Source organism: Salarias fasciatus (genome assembly GCF_902148845.1).
Source record: "Salarias fasciatus chromosome 7 unlocalized genomic scaffold, fSalaFa1.1 super_scaffold_4, whole genome shotgun sequence".
In the NCBI taxonomy this organism is placed as follows: Eukaryota; Metazoa; Chordata; class Actinopteri; order Blenniiformes; family Blenniidae; genus Salarias; species Salarias fasciatus.
The window spans coordinates 15049996-15064052 of NW_021941229.1; the positions used below are offsets into that span (position 1 = coordinate 15049996).

General features: G+C 42.4%; 1 protein-coding gene across 3 annotated transcripts in view; it reads right to left on the reverse strand.

Moving 5' to 3' along the window:
• Nucleotides 1-14057, reverse strand: part of rai14 (retinoic acid induced 14) — a 34000-nt gene that overhangs the window by 12292 nt on the left and 7651 nt on the right. For all 3 annotated transcript variants that reach the window (XM_030085185.1, XM_030085184.1, XM_030085183.1), the window contains exons 3-7: nucleotides 3116-3246; nucleotides 1544-1632; nucleotides 1282-1346; nucleotides 694-751; nucleotides 377-447 (exon numbers count right to left, since the gene is read on the reverse strand). In XM_030085185.1, coding sequence (XP_029941045.1) covers nucleotides 377-447; nucleotides 694-751; nucleotides 1282-1346; nucleotides 1544-1632; nucleotides 3116-3246 — 414 coding nt within the window. The remainder of the gene's footprint in view (nucleotides 1-376; nucleotides 448-693; nucleotides 752-1281; nucleotides 1347-1543; nucleotides 1633-3115; nucleotides 3247-14057) is intronic.

Below are 14057 nucleotides of genomic sequence, written 5' to 3' on the forward strand. Positions count from 1 at the left end.
CATGCCTGCACATCCCAGCTGGGTAAAAACCACAGGAGTGGTGTGTCACTGCGATGGAGACCGCATGTCTGCGGTTAGAGAGCAGAGTTCCCACAGTACGCCGGCCTTCCACCACACGCACGCAGCATTAATCTATCTTAAAGCGAAGGACAAACAGAAGGGCATATCAATTAACAGAGATCTTTCAGCAGTTAAGATCTGAGTGAAACTAATCCTCAAACAAACCCTCCAGTTCGTTCGGGAAACATGACGGCAAAGTGATACGAATGAGACCCAACTGAGTGTTTTTTGTGGTCGGTCTTCTGTCATTTCTCGTGCCAGAAAATAAATAAGTCTGCGGAGGACAAAGTGGAAGCACTAAGGAAAGCATACATACTGTGTCTTTCAGATTAATGGGGCTTTTGAGTTCACACAGCAGCTGGACGATCTGGATGTTCCCACTGGCAGCTGGAAGTGAAATAAAACAAAACAAAAACAGACAATGAAGAGAATAATTACGTTTGATTGGACTGAAATGGACTGAAATCACTGCTAATCACTCACATAATACCAAATATGGATTATAGCTTTATCCAAATAAAATTGGAGCTTAACCCTAATCTCAGAAGATATTTTCCCACGCCCCTCTCGCTGAAGACTAACCTTCGGTCGGAGCATTTTTGTTGAATTAACTCTCAGGATATTGACACTCACCAGCATGATGCAGAGCAGTCTTTCCTGAGCTGTCGAGAGCATCGATGGGACATTTACTCTGGATGGTGAAAAAGAGTGAAAACTCAAACTATTTTTGCACAACAGAATTTCTACATATTTGTTGATCGCGTTATAAAATACATAACACACACAACAAGCAGTTCTCTGCACAAACATGCAGCCTCTGTAGCGTGTGTGAGCAGGTAAGCCGTGTTGCTGAGCTGCTGCAAACTGTCATGGAAGACTGAAGTCAGCGAATGTGAGCAGAAGAGTGATTGTGTGTGTGAGAGAGAGAGAGTGAACGGGATGCTGGTGTTGCTAAGATCTACTGATCGCACACACCAGCAGCACAAAGGTGAAATGAAGCAGTGAAACTGTCTGATTTCACAAATATTTAGAGAATGGAGTCCTTTAGGCTGTCGTGATCTATCTGAGTGAAGTCCTGTTGGCCTTCGAACTTTATATTTCACATTATACTTAAATATTTAGCAGCAATCATCTCCAGTATGATATTGATTGTTCCAAGGTCACATGATTGATCACATTAGTCTAGTTTGTCATCGCAGACTCAATTATTTGAGGTCTTACCTGAATGAGTTTTCTGCAGCATTCAAGGTGATTGTTTTTGGCAGCCAAGTGCAAAGAATTAAAACCTAAACATAAAACAAAAACAACATAATAAGTCATTAACTGAGATCATTTTGACAAAATGGTGCAGTTTACCAAAAATGTTTAACTTCTTTGAGGATGAGACTTCTTTATTTACTGGGTTTATAGGTGGAAAACATTACATTTATACAGGGGAATAAAGAAAATGACTGATTTCAACTGGGAACTCAGCAGTGGTTACCTGCAAGATCAGTGACTGATAGATCAGCTCCATGAGCCAAGATGACCGAGAGGCATTCAGTCTGACCTCGAGCAGCTGCTGCATGGAGACTGGGCAAAAACAAGGAGCAAAGAACAAATCAAAAACAGATACAACACCTTAACTTTAATGATTTACATTCACCTTTTTATGTTATCAGGGAATTAAAGGAAAGAAAATGTTTAAATGGATATATTTCAGTGAGTAGCAAACTGTGACATCAGAGCATTTAGATCATTTGGATATATTCAGAGTTTAGTTGGATGGTTGAAACTCCAGTTTTAGTTGTTAAACATGAATAATGGATCTTTTTGAAAAGGACTGATTCATTCAGAGCCTTGAGATGGAGTCAAGGTGGCTTTTAATCTCTGCCGTTGACCTTTCCGTTACACAAATCTAATGGTTTGTAATATAATATGCACATTAATAGTTATTGGACTATCCAATGCTGCAAAATTTCATCGGGAATCTGCAATTTTCAGACTTTAAACCCGTTTTGTTTTTGTTTTTTTAACATTGCGCTTTGGTTTGTAACTGCTTAGTGAGCAGAAATGTCATAAGTCAATATCAACCTGAACAGCAACAATGCTTTCTGTCCAGGTTGTGCATGTGTATGCAGAGAGGAATCAATACAGCCTCTTTCCACCTCAGTGAGCAGAGTGGGGGGAAGAAAAAAACCCCTCCACATACCCAGCCTTCCCTTCCCCGACCCACAACTTTGCCCACATGCCTTTCAATCAGGTTTTATCACCATAGAGATACTGTAGACTCCTCCTTTGTGATTCCTGAAAAGGTTGAAGCGCCGCGATTCCAAACCATCACGATTCAGCATGATTTACAAAGGCTGCCAGTGTGCATCTGCATGTGTTTCTGCGTCCGTGGCGCACACAGAGGAAAAGGTCAAGGATGTGAACTGGTGGGGGAATAAAGAGCCTGTGTGTGTGTGTGTCTGTGTCTGTTTCAGCATGTGGGAATTTACATATGTGTTGATGCTCCTGCCTCAGTGTGAACCGCTCAAAGCATTGAGGCCAGCGGGTGTTGTGTTTCAGGAAAAAAAAAAAAAAGAGAGAGAGAGAGAAAGAGGTCAAATATTAACACTCTGCCTCTATGTTATCAACAATCTCAAACTGGCGAGGCAGCCAGCTCCACCGCCTCTGCAGAAATGCAGTGGCTCTCCAAACACTGAGTGCCAGGGAGGCTGAGTGAAAGGCTGCAAAATGTCAACCTTTCAAGAAACTAAGGAAAAACAGGCGTATTTTTAGAACGGCCATTCATTTTTAACATTGCGCAGTGGAGTGTGAGAGCCATTCCTTTGCTAAGCTTTGAGATAAGACTCAAGAATTTGAGCATATTTTAAGTAAGCTCATTTTTTTTTCTACACCCATCTCTCTTGGATTCCGCTTTATCCAACTCAGGGTCCAGTCCATCCCACGCAAACTGTGTTCAGAAAGGTCACTGAAACCAACCTGACCTCAGAATAACAGCCCTCTCAACACGGGGCACCAAATCTGTACCCAAACCAGTTCTGCTGTTGGTTAAATTCAGAATACTTACGCAGATCTGCCCTCACTGTCCAGCTTCACAGCATTGGCACCTTTCTTTGCGAGAAGCGACGCCACCTTGTCCGCCTCGCCGTGCTCCACCGCAGCAAGCAGCCGCTCATCGTTTTTATTCCACTCATTGGTCTGAAAGTGACGAATCAAAGGTGGGGATAAAGAGAAAGGGGGGCAGGGAGATTAGTGCAATTGCAGAGACATTAAGAAATGCTATCAAAGAATCTGAATTCATTTTAAACCCTTATTTAAATGTCTTAAAGAATATACGACATATCAGTCTTCTTGCTAATCGAACAAACATATAAGATGCCCAAAGCGTTATTAATTAAAGAGGTCCTTTTTCTTTATTATAGCCCCAGAGACAGAATCGCACATAAGCAGCATCAAACATGAACATGTTCACTCACACATTCATACACAAACCAGATACCGCAACATTTGGATCACTGATGGTTTTCAGTTGGTGAGAAGTCAGCAGTTGGAAAGCTTTGACTATGATCTCATCTTGAGACCATCCGACTGTAAAGCGGTCTGAAGAAGGAGCAGGTTGTACATGTTGCGTTAGTTTGATAGCAAAGCCAAAGCAGAGAAGTGAACTCGTGCCCCCCTTTCAACACTGTAGGCAGCAGCGGCTGTTTTGTCGTCGCTCCCTGAGTCACACCTCTGAGCATATTAGGATGCAGTACAGTATTAGATCTGACCCGATAGCCCATTGACCTACACGTGATAACGAGGTGAACCCTCTGACTCCGTAAATACCTGCGGTGGCAAAACGGGCCCTATTTTAAGAGAGCAATAAGCTGGCATGGCGATACTGTGCGTAAATAGCCTCAGTGGCAAACACCCAAATGCAACCACTGCAATACATTTTGCACAGCTGCTGGAAAAACCCGGGGCTATAAAAAAATCTTCTGTCACTGGAAGGAGAGCTTGGATGACCTGCAGTCGAATGTGCGCGATCCTTAACCTGAACCAGTGAGAGCATGGGAGAGTTGTCACTGTGGTTTCATAAATTAAACAACGCCATGATGAATAACGTAAAAAAAAAAAAAAAAACCTTGTCTCTGAGAGAGAGCTGTGGAAAATTGAGTCCTGTCTAGCTGCTGCAAACCACTGCCCACACATATGCGATATATATATATATGTGTGTGTGTGTGACTCCTGGTCCTGGCTTCAAAGGAGAAGGTGTAAGACGAGAAAGTCCCCTGACAGCCTGGAAGTAACAGATTGGTTATGAAAACATTTGGCTCAACACCGACAGAAACCTGTGAAATAGATATATGAATCCTCCAGGAGCTCTGCCAAGTGAATGATGGGCATACTTCACCTCAAATCCAAAAAAAAAAAAAAAAAAACACCTCCTGTCAATTCAGATTTCAGAGAAAACTTTCTTATACAACATATTTGATGGTAACCCTTTCATTTATTCTCGAAAAACTTTAACTTCCATCACCTTAAATATGAAAAATAACCTGGAAATACGAAAAGGAGAGAAATCGTTTCACATGATAAGAGCAGTTAGAAAGTGCACGTGTCTGTCATGATGATTGGTGTTCAGTGAAACACGACACAGTCGGAGATAGCTGGAGTTATAAAGGACACATCCCATATGGCGGACTGGTTAGGATTACTTGCTTTCCCCAGAGGTGGGCTGGTTTTTCCTCCTGGTCTGCCGGTATGGAAAGTCTTGTGATCTTCATACAGACGGTCATGTGCTGTTCAATCAGCATGCAGGGCACTGAGGCAATCAAATACTATAAATAGTTACACTCAGAGGAGTCTGAGAACCATAATGAGGGATAACTGCAGAAAACATGACCATATGCACTTAATTATCAGCTTTAAATGGCTTGTTTACGTTACACAAATATTGAAAAGAGACCAAGGCTGTGCTTGTTGAACAGTGACCAGCACTCTCCTTATCTTGCTATGTGGATATCAGGAAGGGCCGAGCCTACTGCTATAATTGAGTGCCTTTGTGATCCGGAAACATCAGCCAAACAAACCCACGTCTACAAAGGACAGATTGAGAAAAAAAAAGAAAAAAAAAACGCAGCCAGAGCCTTAGATGCTGGAGGAAACACTGCATGATGCAGGTGATTCGATCTCCTGTCTCACCCTGTCCATGTGTCCAAACTGTCCTTGAGTGAGGAGACACTGAACCCCAGACTGCTCCCGTCGGAGGTCAGACACCTCGCAGGGCGGCTGCTGCCTCTGCTGTGTGAGCAGGCGAGTATGACTGATCATGTAAAGCTAGCTGCGACTGCTGAAGTGGTCAGATTTGCTGTCAAAGCACTGTCGACTCACAGCAGCTCTGTACAGCTATCACACGCTATATACACAAAGCCCCACAGCTGATTAGTAACTTATCCAATTGGTTTATTTATGAAATGCATTCAAGGCAAGCTCATTCTACATCAACACCTAATAAGTGCTAAAACAAATCTAGCTGCACTGATAAACTTGACAATTTGCAGAATTGCATTCATGAACTGCCGGGTTGTGTTTGAAACTGATATAAGATACTGATTGACACCCCAAGTTAGAAGAGAACGATCATCACTAACCGTGTTGAGTCGACACTTCTTTAGTTTAACTTATTCATTATTCCAGTCCTGACTGAGAACCCATTGCTTTTTGAGCTTGTCTAATATTACCAACAACACAAGAAAAGCCTCAATCCAAATGACCAGAATATGGAATCACTTGATGAAGGTGCACACTGCAATTACCCAACAATTATGCAATAAAGGAGAAAATTATGGAAATGCTACAAAAGTCTAGTTTTACAATAAATAAAAAGAACACTTGGATCACACTTTATGAGCATTATTGGGGGGAAACTAGTAAAACTGGACTGCCAGTACTCTGTGTACTCACTTTAATGGAGATCTGTTCACATCGTTGCTTCATCTGAAGAACATTAAGTGCAAAGAAAAGACTCAAGCCAACAACTGTTTCACCAGTTTAAATATACATGTCTTTGCCTTTTTTGACCTTCAGTCACCATCAGTTCCTCCAACAAGCAGAAATACACCGCCCGCTGCTGTTATTTATTACTTTTCCTAAAGAATAAGCGTTGCTATCTGAAAGCTGTGGAGCATGCAGCTGACATTTGCAGTGAGAACTCTCTGTGGTCTCACTAATAAGAACTGCACGTACGGACAGCGACCAATATAAATACCCTCCACTGGCACCAACAGAAAACATGACAGGGGGAAGCATTCATGCTCTTGGTGGTATGATCGTGCCTAATGGCCTTTGTGATTTTAATAGGCTGGACAAAAAGATGAAGGGCAGTCACAGCAGAGCAGCATGACACCCATAGCTTCAGACTACATTGTACTGGACAGGTTTAAGTGGAGCGGAAGGCACTGCTCTAGTTTCGGCCGCGTACAGAACCAATGTCATCGCAGGGAGGCTGATGAAAAAATCATGTGCTGGCAGAGCTAAATCGGCGCGGGCCTCCGCTCCAGCCAAACGTGACTGAGCAAAGTGTGTTTTAAAGTTTCCTCCGACAAAGTTGATGAACAAAGCTGTGAAATACGGAGACAGATATATGTGTTTGTTTTTTAGATTAAAGTTGATTACAATTTGTTGCAGTGTTCACTTTGAAGAGTTATTCTTTATTTTAATTGACTAGAGATTGAAAGCATTGGCCATGAATCCAAGTGTCCAAGTAAGGAACATCAGAAACTGAAAGCTTGCAAAAAAAAAAAAAAAAAATTATATTCTATTGCATGTTCATAATAGACACATTTACTTGTGTGCTTACATTTTTCAACAAACAAACAAACTGTAGCTTGAAATTTAAACAGCAGTATAATATAAATGCCGAAATGTGGAGATCATTTAATTTCTGAGTAAAATATCAGTGGGGGAAAATAAAACATATCAGTTCAGTCTGAGAGCCTGTCATCGTAATGAATATTCAGCCTTATTAAAACAGTTAGTCATCAAAAATTGTTTTCAGGCAAAGAAAAAATGTTATTCATTATTCTTTTATTCATTTTATAGCTTCTCAGCTCAGGGTCTGTTTTATGTAACTAAACTGAATGACTTTGGTGTTTTGGCTGGACAAAAAAATCTTAACACCACTTGCTATTGCAGCATTATATTACTTAAAATATGGGAACTACGTTATGTGAGTATTAATGCAGTAGTTTTTAGACAAGATCTGCATCTTGACACACCGAAACTTTGTCAAACACCAAATCCTCCAGGCCCACTGTCGTCCTGTGTGTCCCACCAGGAAGGGAGAAGGGTTTTCTCTTCCTCTGCTGCTCTCAGTTCAGTTTCCTCTGACTCTGCCTGCCGTGCCTCCCCTGCAGCTCCTGCCTCCGTCTTTGGCGCTCCGGCTGTGGTCGCAGTGTTTACAGTGGGATCAGGGCGTGTGTGTTCCCCCGCTGTCTTCAGCCCGACGCTCATTAAGACAGACAAAGGGTGTGCTGATAACGCTAAGTGTTTCCTGTTTGTGCAGGCCCGAGGACAAGGACAAGAGAGCAAACTTGTGAAAAGAGCAGAAAGGAAAGTAAAAGGAAATGAACTCGGGGAAACAACATGCAGAAGAGTTCTTACTACGAGACTCATTTTTCGTTCCTCCCTGCTGCCTCCTCTCTACCGCCGCTCAGGGCCCTCGTTCCGTGAAGTCTAATAACACTACACCTCTGCAGCGTTCTTCATCAAGCAATTATTCCAGCGTCATGATAAATTGCTAAGAAAACAGAAGTCCGTCTTGTGTGTGAGTGTTTGTTAACCCCGTGATCTTTGGATAAACATCTGTGCTTTCCTCTGTCTCTGAGCCCTCCTCAGTTATCTGAAGGAAAAACAAACTCCAGACAGGAAATGGTGATTCCTACATCACACTCTGTGTGTTTGTAGAGTTTAACAGCAAGGAGCAGATGGAGTTCATCAGACAAACATTTACCTTGAGAAACTTCTAGTAGTCTCCCTTAAAAAAGAAATAATAGTTGTTGATTTACAGACTAAAAAGGTGTTTGTACTTCTTTCATCCTCCTTGTACCCCTGTTTACTAAGGTTCCTAAGGTATTTGAATCTCTAAACCAAACAGGAAGCAGGAGACTACTGCATGTTTCCATGTTTCTGACTCCACTCTTAACATTGATACGATAAAGCAACACCAGCAAACCCTTGTGGCTCTGTTATTCAGCAGGCCCGCCTGCTTTGTGGATACAGGTGGAGCAGAAAAATAAAACGCATGTTAAGCTAATCTTTTACCAGGAAGTCAAATTTATATCCATAGCAAATTACAGGAAAATCCAAGTCTTACTTTTCCAGATGCCTTGTCGTGGATTAAAGCGCCGTGCGGGGGAACTTTGACCGAACAGTGACTCTGAAGTCCCTCGTAATAACACCATGCGCATGCACAGAAAAACAAATCAAAAAATCCAGCAAATTTCATGGTGATCTGGTCAGTAATTGTCAGGAAATCTTGCTCTGGACTGAAGTGTTTGAAGGACAGACCCACACGACCGAGTAGCTCGCGGGTCAAGGGAAAAAAAAAGTCTGTCGAGAAGAGAAAACATTCAAGAAATAAAGGGAGAAAGACGGAGAGAGTGAGTGAGGAAGATTTCTAAAGATACCTTCAAAAGGGAGAGAATCACTTCACGGAAGAACTATTGAAAGGAACGACAGAAAGCAGGTACCTCATGTAGAAAAACACTGATGATTTGCATTAATTATTCCAGTGAAAATAAAGAGGACGACACATCCAGCCATTAAAGCAGGGGCCTTCAAAATGAGGCACCGGTTCCACGACAGCCTGGGGGCTGCTGTTTGTTTTTGTTATGAAACCACACACACACACACGCAGAGACACACACAGACAACAGTATGATATGAACATTAACAAAGGAAAGTCCATGGACAGACGACGAAGTTGGATTGTTATTGAGTGGCTCTCAACTATAAAACTAGCAAGTCATGCCACTCTGGAGGCGGCCATTATTGTTCCTGTCCATCAGCTCACACATGAACAGCAGCAGCGTTGTCAAATAGTTGCAATTTCCCCTTGTACACGGAGACAGAATCAGTGCATTTACCAAAACTTGTATTTTTCTCCATCTACATGAGAATGGAGTCGGACCATTTTCAAAAAGTTCCACCCTGGGAGCCATTTTCAAAAGTTGTGTTTTCAGTGGCTCCAAGCACCGTTGTCGTGTAAACAAGCCCCTAAACTGCAGTGAAAGTTTTCTGTTTTCAAAACTGCACTCGGCAGTTCTTCACGACTGCACTTGATTCTGTGAGATGCAATACACACAATACACACACGCACAACCCAGGAGGGGGTCCAGGAACCCAGACAGTGAGTCACTGCTCTGTGGGATTAGTACATGTAGAGATGAGAGACATAAGTGAAAATAGGTTGTATGAGACAAAAAGATGCAACATGAACAAGACTGTCCTCCACAGGGGTATAACCTGTATACTAGTCAAAGGATTATTCTTTGTTTGGGGAAAGAGGAGGGCAGCACAGGAAGTGCAGCAGGGGACGGGAGAGTGAACGCTGTACGGAATAAAAGGAGAGGAAACGGTAAAGAAAAGGCAGAGATTGACACAACTACAATATCTGAGCCCTTTGATCAGCAGTGGCTGCTCACTTCAAACCAGCTTATCTGCAACAAAGCAGATGCTCAAATGTCCTCTAACAATACATCCTTTCTCTTGGGCCACAGCTGAAATCGCTTACTGCCATGTGGAGCAACACACACACACACACACACACACACACACACACACACACACACACACACACACACACAAAGTACAAAAGTTTACTGGATTCTGAAACTCTGAAACCAGGAATAAAAAGCTAGTATACAGAACTGTTAAACAAAGACCAGATGGCTGCACTCATAATGAAAGATGCTGCCACGTATTTCACAATAATCCCCAACATGAGCTGCATGTTTAGGTAATGCAGCCAATTAACGGAGAACACTTTTCTTGCTTAGCTTGCCTTGTTTAACAATTCTCTCCAATTGTGAGCACTCAGCCCCACCTCAGTGAAAATATCCTCTCCTAAAACCACTGAATCTTCATTGGATCGTCACCATTTTGCACATGTCAACATCAGTTTATGTCAGGACTGCATTTGTTTGAAGAATAAAGGAACCAGTTTCTAAATAAAGGCACTGACGGGATTTTAAATCACCTTAATAAGGTGTTTTGTATAGAAATCTAGTGCAGTAAACATTCCCTATTCTACGTGGCACTCATAATATCCCACAATGCATCAATGATCACAACACACTTAAGTAGCAGCCCCCATTGCACTTAAATACAAATCAAAACAATGTTGATGTAAATACTGGTGCTGGGATGAAAGCAACAAAAAAAAGAAAACAGGCTGTTTACAATTTGCTGTTGAGCTCATTTTGACCCCATGAAGCAAACATGGAGCACAAATGGCCAAATGTTTCGGGGTTTTTTTTTTTAAACCCTCTGGGTTTCATTAATCCATCAGTACCTACTGCCTACATAACCAACAGTGGATCAAACAGCTTGGATGTAATATTTCACTTGTTTCTAAGGATACGATCATGAGTAACTTGGCTGTGGGAAAATTCCAACCTCCTCTTGAGAAACAGATATCTGAACACTGTCGAACTGGAAACTGTCCACTAGATGCAATTTGGAGTTCCGAGGAGCTCCAAAAAGAAAATTTAACAAAGAAATTAGTGCATCTAGAATAAAAAAAGAGTTTCTTCTTGATGCATCATGTAATATCTAAGCACAACAGAGGTAAAGCAAACATGTTTCCATCTCTTGCCAGTTAAACCAGCCGTCCAACCAGGGCCTGATCGGACTTTGTAGCAGCACTACTCCCGAGTGTCTGCATTCAGACTTTGATGTGTGGAGATGGTGGGGGTTCCCTTTATAAAGAGCAGCGAGAGAGCAGTTAAATGGCACTCTTATTAACATCCAGTGTCTGCCAAGAGAGCGCTCTGTCAGCGCCGATTTCGCCAAGAACAGAGACTGCCAAGGAGGATTTTTGTGTCTTGGACGCACCGATAACGAATTCTTTTCAAATGTATGTCATGAATATGTTGACCTGAAAACCGGCAGTGTTTTGCATAGCGCTCATTAAAGTTATTTTTATCCTTCCAGCATGTGTATTATTAATGCCAGAAGCAATTCCCTATCCATTTACTATTTACTATTCAGCTAAAAATTGTAATGGACAAGGAGAGATCTTGTTATTGTTTTCAAGTGTTTCTCTCAGGACTTCCACAGTTTTAATACAGGAGGACTCGATTGACGTGTACTCATAACGCTGAAGCTAAAGCGAAGCAGATGTCCGGCACGGGACCTTTATGGGCGCAAGAAGATCTCCAGTGAAAATAGCTCTCGTACAACACTTCCTCCTGACACAAATAGCCTTTCCTGTCCTATAAATAAACGGAGCTGCACTTGGAAAGAGACCAGCCTCATTACGCTTGTGCGCCGCTCATAAAGTCAGTAGGGTCGGAAAAAATATGCAGAATCAAATACTTCGGTCAGCAGAAGACAAGGCAGTTCATACATACTAACACACCAATGCTATGGTGGAGGAAAAAAAGAATCCAAGTACTGGAAAACCAGTCAGCTTGAACCACTTTCTCCAACTCTCCCAATGCTCACATGCTCTTCTCGAGCCAAGCAGCAATTTTTAGTTGAATGCCAGACTTACAGTACTATTGTTTCTCCCATATAAATAATACTTAACTTTTCATTTTGTAAACTAATGCCCTACAGTTACAATTTGGTTGAGAGAAAGAAAAAAAAACCCCTCAAATGATCATTTTGCTCCAAGTACAATATTTTGGGTTTCAGGCTTTAAACAGGAAACTGTGTTTATCTGGCCGAACCGCTCGAGCGTGTATCCATTAACCTGTCCGTCACTTTCATCATTTAAATCATTAGAAGACACATCTCACAAACATCTGCGAGCGAAAACAGTTCTCGGAAGTGTGCAGCAAATCAGCCCGCGCGTTGCCAAAAGTCTTGGTTTTTTCAGGTGAACTGAGTCTAACCCTTCCTCCATCCATCCATCTCCAAGTCATGAATATTGTTCCAGTTGTTCAGAGGCGGCCAAACCAAACAACCTGCCGTGAACCAAACTGGGGACATTTACAGTCAAACCAAGTTTCTCTCCATTTTCTTCAACATCTACAAGCTTTAATCTTCCATACTTGTCTCATTCCCTCATCTGCCCTCCTCACTGTGTCTCTTTTCTCCTCCCTCTCCCCTCACGCTTCACCTAATCTGGTTGGGTTTTTTTACTGCAGCAGACATTATCAGTGATTAGTTGTGTCTCACTGCATTACTTCACCTACATGTAGTGCAGAGAAACGTCAACCGGCATGTTGGTCTTGTGAGTCATGCTGTACTGGATGTACTTCTTTATGAACAGCTCAAAAAAACAAAAAAAAAATCAGATTTATGTGATTATACAGTCACCTTGCACCCCAGCTGATGTCTTCACACCCACGTCAGACAACAACAAACTAGCCCATGCAAAAAAACACGCGCCCACACATGAATGAGCATGCAAACACATGCAGAGGCCTCGGCAGACGACGGAGTCTCGTGTGACTGCTGACGGGTCGGTTTCCTGGCCGAGCGTCTTCAGTTCATGTACACAGGCAGATAAGGAATAAAGGGATCCCGTGGGCAGCTCCTGCTTTAATTGGATCCACATTTAAACAGGCCCTAAGCCATTTCCCCCTGACTTTCCTTGGGATTAATTTAACCAAGGTAAAGTCTGTATTTTTGAAGATTTGAAGAGCAACGTTTTAATGAGCCGCCGCAACTACCAACACTGACGATTAAAGTAGTAACATAGGTGGACAGGGTATGAAACATACAAGAAACACTTGGTTATTGTCTTTTTTTTTTTTTTGAGAAGTTATCAGGGTAAAATTGTATTTGAAAGATAGACACTGACCAGTCTTTCAGTTCTGTTGTTTATCAGAATGTAAGATACAGCATGATTCACTAAAGTAGCTTTCTGTGCTGGTATTACCACCATGTTTTTCAATATCTGTGTTGATAGTTATTGAATATTCCCTCAGCTAGCACCGCATCACGTATGAAAATACTGTACATCCCAAGTGTGAATGGGGTCACCGTCGTCCCTCGGGCCGCTGAACTATCTCCTGCTGACAATTGACAACACCCTTCCTCCACCTCTTCCCCCGGATTAATCCCTGGCTGTCCCTAAGGTTTTACTGTCACTCCCAGTCCTAATACCCTTTCACTACGCCCAGCCAGAACAAACCACGACGTGCCAAACCGAGTCAGACAGGGCCAAATAAAACACATCCAAAAGGAGCTCTGGTTCAGGCTCTTGAACCTTTAGGCTCTGCTTCACCAAAAAGGAAATTCTCTGTAACTGAAGAGCTACTGCCTTAGAATAATTCTTATTCTGCTGCTGCATCGGGTTTAATGGCCAATGGAAAAAGGAGGATGTAGTATGTTTTCCTAATGGCTATATTTTCCTTGCTGTACAGCAGCAAGAATGCTGGGAAAGATTATGGTTTCACATCGTTTGGCCACAAGGCACACAAGGAGTTTTTTTTAAAAAAATGTTTTCAGATGATCAGCATGTGATTTCCTCCGCTGTGCCGCTCTGGTGAACACAGCAGACACATTTCATTACCCCAGATAAGGAGGACGCCATACTTTAAACACTGACACAACCGAATTCAGACACATTTATATCAATTTTGAACGCAGCGAACAGTAAGTGTGGAGTTCAGACTCCGGTGCCATGCAGCACGGAGGAAGTGAAGCTATGAAACAGCTGTGTGGAACGAGAGGAGACAGCATAATCCACACATCAATTAGACAGGCTGGATGATAAGAGGAGGGTGTGTGTATGTGTCTACTATATCCTGCTACGTGTGTGTGTGTGTGTGTGTGTGTGTGTGTGTGTG